This window comes from Myotis daubentonii, chromosome 4, assembly GCF_963259705.1.
Source record: "Myotis daubentonii chromosome 4, mMyoDau2.1, whole genome shotgun sequence".
Classification (NCBI taxonomy): Eukaryota; Metazoa; Chordata; class Mammalia; order Chiroptera; family Vespertilionidae; genus Myotis; species Myotis daubentonii.
The window spans coordinates 5,387,331-5,407,966 of NC_081843.1; the positions used below are offsets into that span (position 1 = coordinate 5,387,331).

Sequence of the window (20,636 nt, forward strand, 5' to 3'; positions counted from 1 at the left end):
TATATCTTGGACATACATTCTTTGTTAGATATAACAGAGGCCTTGATTTTAAGCACTCCTCTTGCTTGGTTGAGGGGAATGGGAGAGAGGGTAAGACTTTAAATAGGAGAGAGAGGCTTGCGTCTTAGACTAGGATTGGGGTTTAGATGGGGCAGAGTAGACGGAATTTTAAAATTATTTTGAAAAAACCTCAAAGGATTCTGGGTCCGTTTGTCTTTCCCTTTTGTCTTCTGAATCTTTTTACTATGTTTAAGAAATCAAACTGAAGTTATTTATATGTGATAATTATGCTGGGATTAATTACAGGATGGTGTCTCAGGAACCTAGGACATACGCTCCCGTCCTTTTCCTTTTTCTGAGCCATGGAGTGGCAAGTCTCGGTGCAAATTCCAGCCAGGGTGAGTCCCAAGGGAGGAAAACTCCCATGGTCCCACACACCGGAGGGGATGGAGAGGGGATGGGCAGCTTAGGTACTTGATGCTGTGAGGTATTCTGGAGTGTGTGTGTCCCGGTGTGCGTGCAGGAGCACACGTAGGGTTTTCACGGTTATGCTAAAAGGGGGTTTCAGACCCAGGTTTTCTCACACTGGGCACATACAGGTGCAGGCTGATTAAAACCCACTATAGCTTTCCTTCACGGCTTTTAGGGGGACTCTTATCTGAACCCACATTTGTATCTTTGAAGGCTGCCCAGTTCAAGTCTAGTTATGCATTCACTGCTTTCTTACAGATTTGCACCCGTTGCTGCAAAAAATGGCGGTGAGTATTCCTTTTTCTCTTTTTAACCCAGGCCTCCTCTGCGGTTTGGATGTTATGCGTAACTGCTGTCCCTTCGCCTTTTAGGAAGAAATAATAGACGGGAGCTATCTGAATGGTAATGTCCCCACGTGCTGCTTCTAAGAATCTCACCGAATGTGACCGATCTCTCTGGAGCGACTCGTTTTAAGCATCTCTCATTTTATTCCCCTTCTAGCGTTCCTGGATCTCATACAGTTTCAAAGGTAACCTGCCCTGGGTGGGGGGGCGGGGGGGGGGTTGGGGGAATGGGATAGATGTTCAGTAAAAGCTCTTCATGAAAGTCTCTTAGCTGTAAAAGTAATACATTGCATTACAAACAATGTCACCCAGAGCACAAGTGTGTTTCTTAAGTAGACACATGTGTTCCACAGACGTATTCCTCTCTGCTCTGGCACAGGGGCTGACGGTCACTGGGTGCTCGCTCTGTAGGGGGAATATTCTCCATGCTTTACGCAGAGAAACAGGTCGGGTCCTCACTGCACCCCGGGCGGCCCTTCTGCTGTCCCAGTAGGCAGGATGGTGACACCAGGGCCCAGGGAGGATGCGTCCGGCCACACCGCCCGCGGGAAGAGGGGAGCTCCACACCATGGCCTTCACCGTGGTGTCGACCGTGCTGCGGACAGCGGGCGGTGTGAGATACCTGGGACACAAGGCAGGGTCCTGGAGAGTCTTGGGGAAGGACAAATGCTAGCAGCTAATTATAGCACCACGAGTACCCTGAGGGAGAAGAAACGGAGGCCTTGGGGCCTATGACAGGGCGCCCAATTGTGCTGACGTGATAGACCCGCACAAACACTCCTCTCCCTAAGATAACTCCGAAGGGTAGCTTTGGGTATTTTTTCAGGCTCAAGTGTTTATTTATTAATGTGTTATTCATTCATCACTTACAACAAAAATGGGCTCATGAAAGGCCTTCTAGTGGCTCACAGCAGGAGGGTTCACCGCCCCCAGGCTCACCACTACCTGGAGCCGACACCTGGCCCTAGCTTTTTAGTGCTGAGTGGTGCCCGCTGAGCGCTCACCACTACCTGGAGCGGACGCCTGGCCCTAGCTTTTTAGTGCTGAGTGGTGCCCGCTGAGCGCTCGCCACTACCTGGAGCCGACGCCTGGCCCTAGCTTTTTAGTGCTGAGTGGTGCCCGCTGAGCGCTCCCCACTACCTGGAGCGGACGCCTGGCCCTAGCTTTTAGTGCTGAGTGGTGCCCGCTGAGCGCTCACCGTGCTTGCTGGCCTCCCGCCTGTTACTGGATGCTGGAGTTGGTTCCAGTTTTTGGCTGTTGTGAACGGAGCTGTGCATTTTCTGTGTGTTGGGCACCGGGTGAAGCACTTTCCCTGTGTAAGCAAATTGAATCCTGACAATTGTATAACACAGAAAGGGAAACTGAGGCACAGGGCAACTCAGTAAACTGCTTAAGGCTGCACAGTTGAGTGACTGAGCCAGCATTCAAATCCAGGTTCCGAGCCCACTCCTCACAATGCTATTCCAGCCTCTCATGGTGCACACAGCACCTGCTTTTATTTATTCTTATTTTTTTAAAAAATATATTTTTATTGATTTCAAAGAGGAAAGTTGAGGGAGAGAGAGATAGAAACATCAGTGATGAGAGAGAATCACTGATTGGCTGTCACCTGCACGCCCCCTACTGGGGATCAAGCCTGCAACCTGGGCATGTGCTCTTGACTGGAATCGAATCTGGGACCTTCAGTCCGCAGGCTGATGCTGTATCCAGTTAGCTAAACCTGTTAGGGCATATTTTTAAACTTAATTTAGTGAGGACCTTTCTCAGTTCATCTGTTTGAACTGTAGCTGATTTGTGGGTTGTTGTGGGAAATGGAATAGTGCACGCAGCTCAGAGATTGCTAGTTGTCCTTGGGAGAATGGGATCCAGGCGGATTCCTAAATTGGACCCCCCCCCCCCGCCCTGACCCACCCACTGTGTCCCGTCCTCCGCACACACAGTTCCTAGCATCCCAGCCGCCCCCCCCCATCCCCCGCCCATCCACTCCGACTTCCATCCCCCGGCCACTCAGCGAGCAGGAGGACTGCCCGGCACAGGGAGCTGCCATGGTGACCTCCTCCCGTCTGTCTCTGACTGAAGCTCCCACCTGTGGACGGCGGACCTGGCCCACGGAGTCCTGGCCTACCTGAACGCACGGGGCGTGGCCTTCACCATCCCCAGCCTGCAGGTGTGTGTCGGCGCCCCCCCCCCTCCCCCTCCCCGTGTGCTCCCTGGCTGTGCTCGGGGGCAGCTCCGGCCAAGGAAGTGCAGAGTGGGCCAGGTGTAGCGCTAGGCTTCGCCCCCAAAGAAACGTGTTTTGTCCAGCTTTTCTTAAAACACAACGCAAGTTCTTTGTCTAGCTCTTATCTTTCCGTCTTTGACGGAGACGTGGTGCATTAGGGTATAAGCTGAGCTGCCGTAACAGAGACCCCAAATTACAGCGCTCAAACAGTTTCGTTTCTTTCTGTCTTATGTGATAGTCCACACCTAAGTGGGAGATCCGGAGAGGACATTTCAAAAGACCTTCCAGAGACCAGGCTCCTTCTATCTTACCGTTTTGTCATCCTCGAGGCTGTTGCCCACACCCTGAAGCAGCACATCCATTCTCCACCCGGGGCGGGGGAGGGGGGCGGCGGGCGGGGGAGGGAGGGTGAAGGTGGGCATCTTTTCCTTAAGGATGTGACCTGCACTCCCACACTGCCTTCTGCTGGCCTTTCTTGGCTCCCAGTCCATGGCCACGTCACTGCAGGCCTTTCTCAGAGGCCACGGACCCGCTCGGACGCGTGGGATTCTATTGCTGAAAGGAACAACAGGGCAGTGGATCTTCGGGTATAAGTATCAGTACCTCAGTCATGATCCAAGAAATATTTTTCTTCACTTTTAACTCAACCACAAGCAGGAATCATGTTAGTTGATGGCAGTGGATCCATGCCTCAGCGGGCGGTAGGGCTGGTGAGCGTGTCTTCGCCGTGACACTGGGACTAGCTCACACAGAGAACTGAGGGAATATGCTCCCAGGATTCAAGAACCGTTGTCTGATTCAGCAAAGAATTCATGTCATGGATGAAGGGAGGTCTGGCATCTCTGTTGTTTCCATGTTTACTTGATGAAAACAAAAATATCAGCCTACACTCGCAGATGCACTGCCTCGGAGAGCTGGTGGTTAGCCATTCACCAGGATACCCACCTTTATCTCTACTGCTCATCAGTCTGTGGCAGTTTAAGATAAGAAATGCCTGACCTTTTCCCTCTAGCATGTGGTTTCTCATGAAATATATCTCTCTATATAAAAAGCTAATATGCAAAGTGTCCCCTGGGGAGTTTGACCTGGAGACCGGGAGTTCAATCGCTCGCTATGACGTGTGCTGACCACCAGGGGGCGGCGCGGAACATGGCGGGTGACCAGCAGTGGCAGCGGGATGCTGAGGGAGCGAGGGAAGGAAGGGGCGGGGAATCTGATCAGCCCTGATCGCTGGCCAGGCCTAAGGACCCTACCCATGCACGAATTTCATGCACTGGGCCTCTAGTATATACATATTAGTAGTTATACTGTCTGTCTTCATATATATGTAAATATATACTAGATATTGAGCTAATGAATGAATGATAATACTATAATACTATCATTGAACCACAAACAAAAAGTATAAGTATGTCCCATGCAATATTTGGGATACGCTTATGCTAAAAACATTATTCATTGCTGACCTGCAATTTAGACTTAACTGGGTATCCTGTGTTTTATCTAGCAAACTGGCTAAGTAACGTGCCCAAGGCCGCATGGCTAGTGCGTGGCAGGGTGGGGCTTGCACATGGCTGTCTGGCTCTGGAGACCACCTTTGCCCATGGTACATGCTGCTTGCCTTTCTGCAGCAGCCCTGTCTGAGGGAGGCTGAGGGGGGAGCCCCCAGGGAGCAGAGGGAACCTGTCGGGAGAGGCTGCGGAGGGAGGGAATTTGTTCTTGCTCCCAGAATGCTTGTCTTGCCCTCGTAGCTTGGGGCTTGGGAGAGTGCCCACCTGGGGTGAACTTTCTGGACTTGAAACCTCCATCCCCTCCCGGGACCAGGCAGGCTTCGGAGAAGTGGCTGGCTGGCTGGGTGGGGAGCTGGTTGTCACAGGCGGGACGCGTCCAGCATCGCCGAATCTGTGTTTTCCGAGAGAAGTTGGGGGTCTGCATTGTTGTGAGGAACAGCCTTCGCTAAACGCTGGCAGCTGATGAGCCCTCCCCTGCCTTCCTGTCAGGTGCTGCTGGGGCCTCCGCAGGGCAGAAGGCGGCAGGCTGGGCTGCGTGTGCTCAGGCTCCCGTCCTGTCCCTGTCCTCACGCACTCTCCTCACCATGTCCAGGCGGCCGTGGAGCACCACCTGGAGCAGCGCCTGTTCCAGCCCCAGAAGCTGCGGGAGGACCTGCGGGGAGCCGACGCAGGGCAGTTCCGCACCGCCCTGCAGTGCCTCGGGGGGGACAAGGAGGACCGCTGGGTGAGGTTCGAGGGGGAGCTGCGAATGGAGCCTGACTCAGGTTCTGAGCTTGCTTTCTTTTTTAAAAAATGTGTTTTTATTGATTTTAGAGGGAGAGGAAGGGAGAGGGAGAGAGATAGAAACATCCATGACGAGAGTGGGAGAAACGTGATCGGCTGCCTCCTGCACGCCCACCAGCGATGGAGCCGCAGCCCGGGCTTGTGCCCTGACTGACTGGGAACCCATCCAGCGACCTCTTGGCTCCTGGGCTGACGCTCAACCACTGAGCCACACCGGCCGGGCAGGGCAGGCCCTGACCTGCCGTCTCCTTCTCCCTCCCCAACCCCGACAGTTTTGGGCTGAGATTTTCTCACTTTCTCTGAAGATCAAAGGAAGGGTCGTCTGATTCACATTCTCATGGCACCAGGGGTTTGGCTTAAGAACACGTGTAATGGGCGCTATGCCCCCAGGGACACTGGGTTCAGAGATAAGAGACTGTCCCTGACCTCAAGGAGTTGACAGTCTGGAGTGGAGACAAAAATCAGATCATTTTCACAAAAGCTGGCGATGTGACAGCCAAGCACAGCCTCAGACGCAGAAGGCCCGTAGGGCCCAGCCCGGCCGGCCAGGCACCCGAGGCTCTGAGATTCCTGTCAGAGGCAGGTCTGTGGGTCAGTGTCCCCAGAAGGAGTTGAACAATTACACGTTTTCATCCTCACGGGTTCACTTCAAAGCCTGTGATTAAAATAGAATGGACACATTGAACCCGTGAGCTTCATAGTAGAAATGTAGTGTTTCCTTTCGAAATGAATTGAACTTTTGAAAAAATACAGAGTAAATAATAGAAAAGGAAGTGCCAGTTTATGTAAAATGGGGATTCCCATGAAAGCGACACTGATTAATGTGCACTGTGGGTTCCCCTGTGCCCGGTGCTCTCCCAGGGAAGGGCCCGGAAGCTGTTTCTGAAAAGGGCCTGGTGTCCGCGCTCGAGGCTTTGCAGGCCTGCAGCGGCACAGCGGCTCACCTTGCCCTGGGCAGGCACCACAGGTGGCAGGTGAGTGAGTGGGCGTGGAGGCTCCAGTGACACTGTCCCCAGCTTGTGGGCCGCGTCTGCCAACAGTGCTCTCAGGACGGACCCTGTGCGGGCGCTGACTTCTCTCAGGACCTCCTGAAACAGGGCCGGAGGAATCTGACCGTTTGGATACTCAGAGGAGGAGATGAGGGGAGAGATTGGGCGGTCACCTCGGGCTGCGGGGCTTAAAGGCGTGGCCTCCTGGCACACTCTGAGCTTGCTGGCATCGGCTGAGCCCATGGGCCCTTCTCAGAATAATGTGTTAAATCTATAAAATAAAATAGAAATGGCGACAAAGGAAGCCAATTCGATTGAAATACATTCATCAAAATGTGTAAATATAACACTGTGGACTGTCTCCTAAGCACCTACCGTGTATTGTCTCCTTCCAGGTGGGTTAGAGGCAGGCACTCGTTCTAGCTCATTAAAGAGGGGGACGCGGACTTCAAGGCTGAGGCGATCCGCTCAGGAACACACACATAGTAAGCGCAGGGCCTGGGGTCTGAATCTGAGAACGCCTGGCCCTCGGACGCATGGGCGCCCCCTATAGGAGGGCCGAGGGCACCTCCCGGAAGACACACGGCTTGGCTCAGCGCCGGTGCGTGGTCAGTGCTCAGAAATGGTGGCTGTTATTTTCGCAGGGTGTGTGGGTGAAGGACAGTGGGCCCAATCAGGTGTGACAGCCCCGTCAGCATTGCTGGGTTCTGTGGCTCACAGGATTCATTCATTCACTCATTCACTCATTCATTCACTCATTCATTCATTCAGTCACTCATTCACTCATTCAAGAGGTTATTTCTCAAGGTTGTCTATGTACCAGGCATTCTGTTGGGCACATGGCTTGGGCCTCAGGGATCCCCTGGATCAACCCCACCCTAGAATCAGGTGCCAGGGCTCCGGCCACCCCAGTGAGGTCAGATGCTACGATGGTGCTGGGCGCCTGCCCAGTGAGGCTGACGTGCTGACCGAGTTGACCACCGGCTTGGAGGAGAGACAGCCATGAACATCTCGGATGCATCACAGAGTTTGGCTCAAGGTGCTCCTAGGAGCACGTACTGGGGGGAGAATTGATCTGACTGAAGTAGGAGGCGATCAGAGAGGCCATCAACGATGTGACGCCTGAGCTCAGCCTTGGGGGGTGAGCTGGGTTTCAGTAGGGGGAGGAGTTGGGGAGGAATTCCGGCTGGAACAGGGCTGGGGTGTGGCAGTCACGGGCAGCTCAGAACAGGCTGTGCAGTGTGGGTGGGCAGGTGGAGGCCTTGACGTGGAGAAGGGTTGCCATGGCAGCGTGGGGTCACACAGTGGTCCTTCCTTTCCTCCTGCTGCCAAGTGGGTCCCTTCAGCGCCTCTGCGTCGAGAGACCGCGCTCGAGACCACCCGCTTCCTTTGTGCCTTTAGGAGCTGGAAGGCGTTGTCATCGACGTGGGGGAGATTCGGAAACAAGCCTTGCAGAGCCCGGGTGTGAACCGCAGCCTGCTTCTCATCACCCTGGAGAGGTGCTTCCAGGAGCTGAGCTCCCTGGAGTGCGTGGCGGTCCTGGGCAAGGTGCTGCGGGGGTCCCCGGGCCGCTTCCTGCAGCCCGGCCTCCCGGCGAGGCTGCCCGCGGGCCTGCGCGAGGACGCCTTCAGGAACCTGTGAGTCCCCCCTCACTCCGCTCGCCGCCCTAGGTGCCTGTGAGTCCGGGCGGTGACACAGGGTGTCCAAAACATGCATGCGCACTGAGTGATCATGAAGTCTGTTTATTAACATGCCGTTCATTTTCAAAATTTAAAAGCATCTACAGAAATGAATAATTTTTTTTTGTCAATGCCTGTTTCAAACTGAGGACCCTTCTGGTCCAGGCGCTGCTGATAACGCGCTGGAATCGCAACATCAAGAATCACTTTGTGTGGTATCTGTGCACCCTCAATTCATCAACTGTTGCCGGTTTTGTACTGTAAACTTTATCTTTTCTGTCTCCCAGACAAGAAAGCCCAGTGGATAAATTTTCTTTGTTCAAAGCTTATTCTGGCTTCACCCATTATTTCAAATCGGTGAACCCCGAAAAGGAGTGAAAAGTGAGCGAATTATCTGCTGTTAAAGCATGTCTACATTTTTATACACACTTGGATAGAAAGGCAATGCTCGTACTTCAGCTGCATTTTCAAACTTCCAGTAGCATTTTAGGATGAATTTCCTTTGTCCAGAGCTTAGTCTGGCTGAAAAGAAAGAAGGATCCATTGAGCCCCAGGTGTGAGAGGGTGGCCGGTGTTATGGGACACCCTGTACATGGCAGAGGGGAGAGGGCAGGTGGGACCGGCCAGTGTGTGAGGTCTGGAACAGAAGCTGGAAGCCTGTGGAGTTTAGAGGTGGTTTGATTAGCATCTTCCAAACTCCAGTCACTCCGGACCTCACAATTTTTGCCGCATCTACACACATCTGTGCTATTATTTACTTCCTGTTTTTCTTTATAGTGACTCAATGTTTTCCTTGGTATTTATTTAAAAAGCAAGTTTGATATCATTACTGCAAATGGGAAATGAGTATTGTTTGTCTTAAGTAAAAGTAGTCATAAAAGTAAACATGATGCCCTAGCCGGCTTGGCTCAGTGGATAGAGCATCAGCCTGCGGACTGAGGGGTCCCGGGTTTGATTCTGGCCAAGGGCACATGCCTGGGTTGCGGGCTCGATCCCCAGTGGGGGGTGTGCAGGAGGCAGCCGATCAATGATTCTCTCTCATCATTGATGTTTTTCTCTCTCTCTCCTGCTCCCTCCCTCTCTGAAATCAATAAAGAAATATATTTTTTACAAAAAGTAAAATGATAACAAAAAACCGGTGCCACTCAGTGCCAGTGAGGCTGGCGACTCCCAGTGCCTGAGCCTCCTGTGGGTGGAAAGGAGCTGGGCCTGAAGGTGCCCTCGCACCGACCCCCTCCCGAGGCGGGGGGTGGCGTGCGCTGCAGGGGTGGGGGGTAGGGGTGGGAGTAGGGGTGTGGGTAGGGTGGAGGGTGGAGGTGGGGATGGGGGTGAGGGTAGGGGAGGGGGGGAATAGGTGGGGGGTGGGGGGAAGGGGGCGGCACCTCGCCCTGTGAAATCACACCTTGGGTGCGGGACGCCCAGTTAGAGGGCTGTGTCCGGGACTTGACAGGCCCCAGGCATTGCGACCCTTGCCAGCTCCCCTTTTACTAATTATATCTCTCTATGCCCTAACGGGCCTTTCCAAACCTAAAAACGATTTAGATGAAGAAAAGACCGGCGAAGCAACCACTTGGGGAGCCTGCGTGTATGTTTGCTTCCAGCAGGCGGAGGACTGCGGGGAAACAGGCCGTGCCCTGGCCTCATCCTGTCGCAGGGGCCGTTCTGGGCCGGCCCTTTGCTCTGTGCCATCACACAGCCCGCTCCTCTCGGTCTCCTGCTCCCCGGCTCCCCCCCGCTCCGCCCCCCCAGGCTGATGTGCGTGGGGGTGGACGTGGAGAGAACGTGATTGGGAGAGGAATTTCACTGGCCACTGCTCATCTGATTCAAGTGTCAGAAAACCCATTCAAAGTTTTTTCGAAATTCTCGTTTCCGAAAGGGAATCATCGGACCCTGTAGTTGAATAGTTTCAGGCGCAGGTAAATCCGGAAGCTCACATCGCGGCGGGAACATCTTTGGGCTGTCGCCTCCCAGCTCTGCCGTCCTGATGTCAGGCCTCCCCGCCCCCCCGCCCCCCCCCCCCCCCCCCCCCCCCCCCGCGAGCGAGGCCTTTCGCCGTCCTCAGAGCGCCCAGCCCAGGGGGCAGCAGGTCCGGCAAAGTCCCGACCTGATTCTCACTGGTCCCGACTGGGTCACATGCCATTCTGGGTCCAATCACTGTTGCAAATGGATCTAATACGCTCAATGCTTAGGTGGGTGACAGTCCCGCGCAAACCTCGTGGGTGAACCAGGAATGGGTGTTTCTCCAAGAGAAATCGAGGTGCTTTGTGAAGAAGAGGGCCGTAGATGGCCGCTGCGAACACGTTCTATGGACCCTGGATAACAGGGGGGAAAGGTCACGGACCTCGCGGACAGAAAGACGCGGAATAATGCCGATCTAACATTCCCTGACCCCGGTTCTCAGCGCCCGAGTGGGGCCCGGAATATGCCCCCGCGCCTCCTGACAACGTGCTAACGCGTCATCCAAACAGCCTCTTCTTTTATGGATAAGGGGTCTGAGGCCCACAGAGGAGACGCGTCCGCGGTGGGTGGCCCCGGGCGGCCCGCCTTACTCTTGCCAGCTTTGTCCTTTTCCTACTCGGCCCGCCACCCCTCTTCTTCTTGCGGGGATGATGCCTTTAATCTCTCCCTCATTTTGCAGACGAGGAAACTGAGGCACGAAGAGAATAACTCCCCCCAGGTGAGAATACAGAGCCAGTGTGTTTGCCGGTGGGTGAGGTTTCCCATGAAGGAGGCTCACCATTTCCCCAGAACCCTGTGTGCTGCCCTGTCACCCCCTCAGGCCTGGAAAACAAACAACAGACAAAAAGAAGCCAATGAAAACAAAAACACAGAAAGAAGATATTAAGAAGGACTTCAGGGAAAGTTTGCTTGTTCGCTGTGACGTGACTGGGAGAGTGGCCAGGGGAAAATCTAAGCTTGGAAGAGGCTGGGGACGCGTCCGGTGGGGAGTTGGTTTTAGTGGGGGGGGGGGGGGGGGCAGGGAGACTCCCGGGAGAGGAGACGCAGCTGCTTTGCAGGTTGAACAGGGTGGTGAGCTGTGCCACATGCTGTGATGGGTCAACTCGTCTTTGGGCCAAACGGGACCAGCCAGGAGGTCACGGTGACGGGTCACAGGAGTGGGGTGGAGGTGAGGAGACCAGACCTCAGTGGCTAACAGGGACCGACACTCGGCCCAGCGGCATGTCCACAAGCAGCACGGCAGACATGGCAGGTGTGGTGAGGACGTGGCGAAGCCGGGCCCGCACACGCTGCTGCTGAGAACCGGAAACAGTGCAGTGACTTTGGAAAACATTCTGGCAGTTTCTCAAAAGGCTACTTGTAGGGCTGCCACCTCGCCCAGCCACATCCACACCCGGGCATGTATCCAAGAGAAATGACAGTGTGTGTCCACAGAAACCCTGTGCATGGATGGTTGCGGCAGCATGGTCATAACAGACAGAGGGGGGCCCTCCGAGCCCACCAGCTGGTGAACGGTGAAGAGCACGTGGTGTGTCCACACAGACACGGAAAGGAAGGAAGTGCTAACGGGCGTGAACCTTGGCAACATGACGCCGAACGGAAGAAGCCGGTCCCCCCTCGTCTGATTCCGTTGATCTGAAATGTCCGGAAGCGGCAAATCCACAGAGACAGGAAGTAGATGCGGGTCTGTAGGAGTGGGGGCGCTAGCGGTTGAGGGCGCGGGGGTTCTCCGTGAGGTGCTTATCATGTTCTAACGCCGATTGTGGTAACGGTTGTACAACTCCGTGGTTGTCCTGGACGCCACCAGCGTGTGCACTTTAAATGGGAATTGTATGGTATGTGAGTTATAACTTCAGTCAGGATGCTACCCAAACAGTGGCCTTGGGGTGAGGACGTGGAGACCAGCCTTGGGAAGGGTCCAACGGAGGCAGAGGAGGAGTGGGAAACAGGCTCCGTACAGCAAGGGCAGGAGGTTTCCAACACGGAGGGGGCGGGGGGGGGGGGGGGGCTCGGGGCATGAGCCGTCTGCCCCTCAAGGCAGCCTCCACCGTCTGTTCCTTAATTGACACTTGTGTTGTGTCCTTTAGGTCCGCGGTGTTCAAAGACCTCTACGACCAAACCCCGGCCCGTTCGCAGAGAGCCCTCTACTCCTGGATGGCGGGCGCGCTGCGGGCGTCCTCCAGCGCCACCGGTGAGCCTGCTGGCGGCCCACCGAGGCCGGCCCTCCTCGAGACAGCTGCTGCGTCTCGGAAGACGGGGCTTCGAGTTCAGTGCCACGCAGGGTTTTTACCTGCTTCTCCCCAAACCTGCAGGAAGAGTTTGTGTGGCTCCTGGAATGAGACACGAACCCCGCTTCCCCAGGCCTGAAATCAGGCTGCATCCATATCTCCCAGATGGCACCCCGGCTCCTGGTGGGATGGAAGTGGGTGCCTCCTAGACTTGATGAGAGCCTCTGGAGTGAGGCCACAGGTTCAAAATCTGTATGAAAACCTCTGTGTGAAAGTGGCACAAGGTGACCTTTAAAAATAAAATCTAGCCCCGCCCACGTGGCTCAGTGGTTGAGCATTGACCTATGAACCAGAAGGTCATGGTTCAATTCCCAGTCAGGGCACAGGCCCGGGTTGTGGGCTCATCCCCAGTAGGAGGCATGCAGGAGGCAGCCGATCAATGATTCTCTCTCATCATTGATGTTTCTATCTCACTCCCTCTCCCTTCCTCTTTGAAATCAATAAAAATATATTTAAACAAATAAAAAATAAAATATAGGAAATAAAGCACAGAAGTTTAGCCCTAAGCTTCCTGGCAACCAAAGCAGAAAGAGGTCAGGATGCATTTGTTTGAGAGATGCTCATTGAAAACCTGCATGTCGCTCCAGGGGCACAGAGTCCAGTTCCTAGAGACAGGAAGTAGCATGCTGGTCGTGTGGCTGGGGGCGGATCGGGGGGAGGGGAGGGGGGGTTCCCGTTTAGGGAGCAGAGGTCCGGTTTTGCAATATGAGGGAGTTCTGAGGTGGACGGCAGGAGGGCCGACAGCCGTGGGTGTGCTGGAGGCGCTGCGCTGTGCACGCAAGGTGGCCAGACGGGAGATTTAAGGGGCGCATTTGCCCAGAGCTGAAAAGGAGCGATACAGAAAAAGCATGGCTCTGTGGGTGAGCAATGCCAGCAGTTCTTTAGTAGCTTTAGCTTGCGGAGTGTTTAATGTTAGCTATACACACAGGGCGGACTTTTAAAACCCCTTTAGAAAGCCTCCCGTCTGTCGGCCACTTGGGACAGAGGAACGGGAGACAGTCTTCGCTGACGCGGAGCTACTGCTGTACCCGAGGGGAGGTGCAGAGACCGGCAGGCCTGGCACGCATTTCGCACAAAGGGACAGAGTAAATACGTTAGACTTTGTGCACCTACGGGCTCTGCCTCCACCAGTCAGCTCTGGTGTTACAGCGGAAGCAGACATAGGCAGTCGATGAACAGGCCTGGCTGTGACCCATAAAACCTTGATGGGCACTGAAATCTGAATTTCATGTAATTTTCATGGGTCACAAAATATTCTTTCTTTTTCGATTTTTCTTTCAACGATTGAAAAGCGTAAAAACCAGGCTTGCCGGTGGCACAAGCACAGGTGGTGCGCTGTGGCCGGCAGGCCCTGGGCCAGGCAGGCAGGGACGACCTAGCGTTTCCACTGGTCCAAATGCGCGATCCCTCCCAAGTGGGGATGGCGTCGGGCCTGCCGGCTCTGCAGGGGGGCCAGGCTCTGCCAAAGCCGTGGGTTGGGGGTGGCTCTGCGTGCGGGGACAGAGGGAACCTGTGGGGTTGCAGGGTGGGGAGTCACCCCCTCCCCCCCGCCAATTCTCTATCCTCCTGCTAATCATCACGTCAAATGTCCCGAGTTCCCATCTAGGGGATCCTGTGCTCACCCCAAAGCTTGGTTCCTGTTGGGGGGGTCACCCTGTTGTTCGTGTGGCTCAGCCCTGCAGCAGCGCTGCCATCGTTGCTCCTGGTGACGACTCACTGCACCCCTAAAGGCTCCCTGCCTCCTCCTTCCCCCCAGATGCCAACAATGAAGTTATTGTTTATAAAAGTCTTTCACTAAAAGATTGGAGCAGTGGTGGTCAGTTCTAGCTCAGGGAAACTTGAAACTGGATCCTGGACATAACTGCTCTTAAAAAATTTAAAAACTTTTCAATATGCCCAGCTCAGTGGTTGAGTGTCAGCCCTTGAACCAGGAGGTCATGGTTTGATTCCCAGTCCGGGCACATGCTTGGGTTTCAGGCTCGATCCCCAGTAGGAGGCATGCAGGAGGCAGCTGGTCAATGAGTCTCATCATGGATGTTTCCATCCCTTTTCCCTTCTTCCTTCCTCTCTCTGAGATCAATAAAAACATATTTTAAAAAGTATTTAAATTTTTTTCAATCAGAGTCGACACACAGTATTATATTAGTGTCAGATGCACACCATAGTGACCAGACAGTCTGTACCTTATGCAGTGGTCCCTCCGGTAAGTGCAGCGCTCACCTGGCACCGCACACAGCTATGCAACACGACTGACTATGGTCCCTGTGCTGCACTGTACACCCGGGGCTATTTCATAACTTCCAGCTGCACTGTTTAAGCTCGTCACCACGCCCCCAGCCCGATCCCCTCTGGCCACCACCAGTCTGTTCTCTGCGCCTATGAGTCTGTTTCAGTTTTGTTCATTTATTTTGTTTTTTAGATTCCACATGTAAGTGAGATCACGTGGTCTTTTTCTCTGTCTAACATTTCACTTAGCATAATGCCCTCTAGATCCAGCAGTGTTGTCACAAATTAAAAAAAATTTTTTGGGGTTAAACCTCATCTGAGGATATTTTTTCCATTGATTTTTAGAGACAGTAGAAGGAAAGGAGGGGAGGCGGGAGGGAAAGAGAAGGAGAGAGAGGAGAGAGAAAAGGAGCGAAAGAGCGAGTGAGATGTGAGAGACACACATTGTTTGGTTGCCTCCTGATTGAGCCCCAACTGGGGCCGGGGATCAAAACCTGCAACCCAGGTATGTGCCCTTGAACGGAATCGAGCCCGAGACCCTTTATTGCACAAGTGGATGCTCTAACCAGTGAGCAACACCAGCCAGGGCAAGATTTTATTCTTTTTTTATTGTTTAAAGTATTACATATGTCTCCTTTTTCCCCATTGACCCCTCCCCCTGGCCATGCCCACCCCCGAGGGCAGGCCCCCACCACCCCAGGGCTTGTGTCCATGGGTTATGCTTATATGCATGCCTACAAGTCCTTTGTTTGATCTCTAATCCCCCCTCCTCTGCCCTGTCCCTTGTCTCTGGATCTATTTTTGTTCGTCAGTTTATGTTGAGCATTATATTCCACAAATGAGTGATATCATGTGATATTTATCTTTCTCCGCCTGGCTTATTTCACTTAGCATAATGCTCTCCAGGTCCATCCATGCTGTTGCAAATGGTAAAAGTTCCTTTTTTTTTTTTTTTACAGCAGCATAGTATTCCATTGTGTAGATGTACCACAGTTTTCTAATCCACTCATCTGCTGATGGGCACTTAGGCTGTTTCCAAATCTTAGCTATGGTGAATTGTGCTGCTATGAACATAGGAGTGCATATATCCTTTCTGATTGGTGTTTCTAGCTTCTTGGGATATATTCCTAGAAGTGGGGTCTCGGGGTCAAATGGGAGTTCCATTTTTAGTTTTTTGAGGAAACTCCATACTGTCTTCCATAGTGGCTGCACCAGTCTGCATTCCCACCAGCAGTGCCCTAGGGTTTTTTTCCCTCCGCATCCTGGCCAGCACTTGTTATTTGGTGATTTGTTGCTGATAGCCATTCTGACAGGTGTGAGATGGTATCTCATAGTTGTTTTGATTTGCATCTCTCGGATAATTAGTGACTTTGAGCATGTTTTCATAGGTCTCTTGGCCTTCTGTATGTTCTCTATCGAAAAGTGTCTATTTAGGTCCTTTGCCCATTTTTTGATTGGATTGTTTATCTTCCTTTTGTTAAGTTGTATGATTTCTCTGTAAATTTTGGAGATTAAACCCTTATCAGAGATAACATTGGCGAATATGTTCTCCCATGCAGTGGGCTTCTTGTTGTTTTGTTGATTGTTTCTAAGATTTTTTTCTTTTTTTAATAGCTGAGTAATACTCCATTGTTGACATGCACCACTTCTTTATCCACTCAGCTACTGATGGACACCTGGGCTGCTCCCCTATCTCGGCTCTTGTAAAAAATGCTGGGGTGCAGATAGCTTTTCAAATTAGTGTTTTCATTTCCTCCAGAGAAATGCCCTGGAGCGGGATTGCTGGGTCATAGGTCATTCTATTTTCATGTTTTTGTGGATCCTCATACTGTTCATCGTGGCTGCACCAACCTGCACTCCCATTCACGGTGCACGAGGGTCCCTTTTCTCCACATGATGGTTCTTCAAGTTCTGTTGACATCCCATTGATGGGGAAATTCAAACAGAGTGGCGAGTCCTCTGGGAGTTCAGAGGGGAGACAGTACTGCTGGCTGGGAGACAAGGTGGGCTGTAGGGAAGAGGAGATGTGTGAGCTCAATCTCGAAGGTAGGATTTGGAAGCAGAAGGGTATCAGGGGTGGGGAACGTCCTGCCCGCGGGCCGTATAAGTCCCTCGAAACCATCTGGTCTGGACCTGCCAAGGCATTGGGGGTGAGTTAGTTAAACGTTTGACCAAATACAGCAGGCTCATTTTTAAGTTGATCATTTTGTATGGCCCGTAAATGATGTTATAAACGTCCAAATGGCGCTTGCAGAAGGAAGGTTCCCCAGCCCCGGTTAGGCGAAAGGCATGCTAGCTCACGGGAAGGGCCTGAGCACGCAGAGCTTGGCAAACATGTGCGGTGCGTACAGGTGGTTTGGTCTGGCTCGAGCCTAGTAACATGGTGATAATCAGCAAGGAGGATAACTATTATTAGTAATAAAGGAGTCAGATATATTTAAAGTTGCCAGGTTACTTAGTAACTAAGTGAGCTACAACAAAGCTCTGTTCTGTGGTCTGAAGTCTTAACCAATAACCTGCATCTCTAACAGCCCCCGGGGCTGCTGGTGCGGCCTGTGCAGGCAGCACACTGCTGAGTGACAAAGCCCGTCGGCGGCACCGCGCCTCCCAGCGCGCGGCGAGCGTCCGGGGGCCAGGGTGCTGCCCCTGAACGCCGTCGGATGAGCTAACGGGTTCATGAATGCAGGAAGGAGGTCCTGCCATCAAGCCCCGCCGCAGTGCAGGGCTCTCACTCATTCACTTACAAACCCATTCATTTATTTGCTTGCAGATGGGTCTGCTTCATGGGTCAGCGCAGAAACCTTATGGATTTTGGGCAGATACATGGTTCACCTACCCCTTGAAGAAATTACGAAAATCAGTCCCATCGAAGTAAGTCGGGAAGGCGCACCTGCTAACTCACCGGGACGAGGTCAGCCAGCAGCCCAGGGTAGCCGGGTCTCTAAGAAAACGCTTGGAGAGCGGCCTCAAGCCGTCAGCCCCGACTGTGTTCTAGTGCAGACGAACCAGAAAAGGGAAGGGTTGTGGCCACTGAGACAGCTCTGACGCGAGCCAACGTGACAGGAGGTTGGCTGTGAGCCAAAAATCACTTGAGTATTGTCGTCCTCCAGAAAGGCCACGGAAAATAGCGCTAGCGTTCCCCGGCCAGGAGGCGTGGACCGAGTGGAAGCAACATGAAGTAGCAACACTGAGCTCCGTCCTGAGCTGCTTAGCTCGTGGCCAGCCTGTTGCTCTCCTGGTGTTGACCCAGTGACCCTGACTCTGGACTGCAGCCTCCTAAGCACGCCGCCAACCGGAGGCGCTCACGGAGCGGTGGGCTCGCCTCCGCCTCTATCCTGAGCGCCCAGCTGGCCAGTCATCTACTCGCAGTGAGAGAAGTCTTTGCAGCAAGTGACAGGCTGTTCAAAGGCCGACTGACCCAGCAACGCCCGGCTATTACGAAGCCAGAGGCAGCACGCGGCTCCTCTTTCTACCTGGGAGGCTGGGCACGTGTTGAATGTCTTGATTTTGTAACCTGATTACAACATGGGTTAACCCTGCTGTGCCCTCCCAGCGCTGAGTCCAGGCGGTGGGAAGACAGGTTAGATTCCGAGGAAGCTGGGCAGGGGCATTGCTAGGATCAGATCCCACACACACCTTTTCTTCTGCGTCTAGAAGTGTGGGGAAGGGCGGGGAAAGCAGGCCCCCGCCGAGGGCATGTCACAGGGGCAACGGGCAGTCTCTGGGGGAGAGGCAGCTGTACGAGGCTTTTAAGCACAGAAAAATGTGCGTTGAAATATCGGGACATTAAGGGGACGGCCTTGGACACAGGCAAAAAGTGAGCAGGAATAGAAAGATACTAATATGCTACTCAGATTCCTTCTATTCTAGTTCACTTTTTAGTCTTACAAAGGATACATGTTTTTAATTTCCTGAGGCCACTTATAAACTCACTCATCTATTCAAAAAACTCTGATTCCCAAAGCAGGAAATGAGTGGGCCACACTCTCTGACCCCAGTATAACAAATCTAGAAGTAAATGCGCAAATATTAGCTTAAAAAAGTCCAGCGTCATGGGTGGTAGAAGCAATGCTCCTTAAATACCAGGGGGCTTTCTGAGGCAGGAAGGGGCCCTGAGCTCGTCCACGGCAGCGGGAACGGCGCACCGTGTCTGGATGGCGCAGCGCAGACCCCAGGCGGGTGCCACGGCCACGCCCGTCCCCCGCATGACCTTTCTGTGCTTGTCCACCAGATGGGGCTGTTCATCAGCTATGACAACGCCACCAAGCAGCTGGACACCGTCTATGACATCACGCCGGCGCTGGCCCAGGCGTTCCTGGAGCGGATCGGCTCCTCCGACTTCGACATGAGGAACGCCTCCACCGTCCACAGGCAGGGCCCTCCGAGCTTTGCCCAAGATGCGCTCTAAGCTCAGGTTCCTCTGAGCAGCAAAGGCTCTGGGCGGGAAGGGGCGTGGCTGGTCCGTGAATAGTCTCGGAGGAGGGGCTTCCCCAGAGACCTCTCCAGGGCCTGAGGGGGCACAGAGGCTTTCTGGGGTCTCCTGGGTGCCAGGCATTTTATGCATCGTTGTCAAGCTCAGGGTTTAACCCTCGGCACGCTGTCCGTCCCAAGGTAAATGTACAATTCCCAGTGAGCTGGGCGGAGTACTGGAAACAGCTCCTGGGTCCCCATTCTGTGAACCCTTGTTCTCTAGACTCTCCGGTGGGCTGTTAGACCCCAGATGAGATCAGCTCTAGAATGTAGGGGTTGTAATGGGATCCTCCAGGAGCCATTGCCAGCAGGAGCTGTGCCCAGGAAGAGTCCGAATGTCGGGGGGATGGGCATGCAGTGTGTGTGTGTGTGTGTGTGTGTGTGTGTGTGTGTGTGTGTGAATACCCAGGCCTTGCTGTCTCCTCCGACATCACCTACCACCTTCAAGTTTTTCAAGCTCACTTGTGAGAATGTTCTTACATAAAACCGTTACCCCTTCTTCCTCCATCCCTAGTAATTCTCACCAGCAGCCTGGGTCCCCTGTTTCTATGGTTACACAAAGGATACCTTAGTGCAGTGGTTCTCAACCTGGGGGTCGCGACCCCTTTGGGGGTCGAACGAACCTTTCACAGAGTCGCCTAAGACCATCCTGCATATCAGATATTTACATGACGATTCATAACAGTAGCAACATTACAGTTATGAAGTAGCAACGAAAATAATTTTATGGTTGGGGGTCACCACAACATGAGGAACTGTATTAAAGGGTCGCGGCATTAGGAAGGTTGAGAACCGCTGCCTTAGTGGGCCCTGAGCCAGGCCTGGTGTGATCCTGGCTCTGCAACTTATCAGCCGTGTGATTCTGGCCGTGTTCACGCCCCACTCTGTGCCCCCTTTTCTCTGCCCGTGAAAGGGGAGGCCAGGGCCTGCCCACCTCACTGAGTCTTGTAAGGACCACACACACGGGACAAGTTATGTCTCAAGAAATGTTAGTTATTCTCAACGCACTTATGCACATTCAGCCTTTGCTCCCCCCGTCATCTTTCTCATTCGACACAATTTCAGACCGTCCCTCACCCGGTTGCTCTCCTGTGGACACGTCCGAGCATGTCCATGTTCTGGGAGGGCAGAGCCAGGTGGGGCATGGCCAATGGGGCGGTCACCACGCCATGTCCAGGAGATAGCACGGAATGCTCAGAGCAGCCAGGACCGAACGTGTGGTCTGTCCCCACCAGGAAGTGTGCTAACCTTCAGCATGCCTCTCCTCACACGCGCAGCGTTCCCCATCCTGCACCCATCACATGTGCTACGTGTGCCTGGTCAAAGCCTCCGGGCTGGGCCCTGTGCAGACGGACCGTGGGCAGCAGCCTGGCCGCCCTGTGCAGACGGACCGTGGGCAGCAGCCTGGCCGCCCTGTGCAGACGGACCGTGGGCAGCAGCCTGGCCGCCCTGTGCAGACGGACCGTGGGCAGCAGCCTGGCCGCCCTGTGCAGACGGACCGTGGGCATCAGCCTTGCCGCCCTGTGCAGACGGACCGTGGGCAGCAGCCTTGCCGCCCTGTGCAGACGGGCCATGGGCAGCAGCCTGGCAGAGAAGTCAGGTGACCTGCCTAGTCAGCTGGCCCGAAGCTGGGCTCTTCACCACAGGGGACGACGCTCCCAGCTGGACCAGGGTCACATCCCACTGCTGCCCGAC

General features: G+C 53.8%; 1 protein-coding gene across 1 annotated transcript in view; it reads left to right on the forward strand.

Annotated features, from left to right (window-relative positions):
* The first annotated feature begins 307 nt into the window (after positions 1-307).
* The window catches only part of OTOA (otoancorin), a 53,120-nt gene continuing 32,791 nt past the window's right edge, over positions 308-20,636 (forward strand). The window contains exons 1-10 of the mRNA XM_059691930.1: positions 308-398; positions 730-758; positions 843-873; positions 973-1,000; positions 2,895-2,982; positions 5,140-5,271; positions 7,721-7,956; positions 12,045-12,148; positions 17,242-17,342; positions 18,703-18,842. Coding sequence (XP_059547913.1) covers positions 308-398; positions 730-758; positions 843-873; positions 973-1,000; positions 2,895-2,982; positions 5,140-5,271; positions 7,721-7,956; positions 12,045-12,148; positions 17,242-17,342; positions 18,703-18,842 — 980 coding nt within the window. The remainder of the gene's footprint in view (positions 399-729; positions 759-842; positions 874-972; positions 1,001-2,894; positions 2,983-5,139; positions 5,272-7,720; positions 7,957-12,044; positions 12,149-17,241; positions 17,343-18,702; positions 18,843-20,636) is intronic.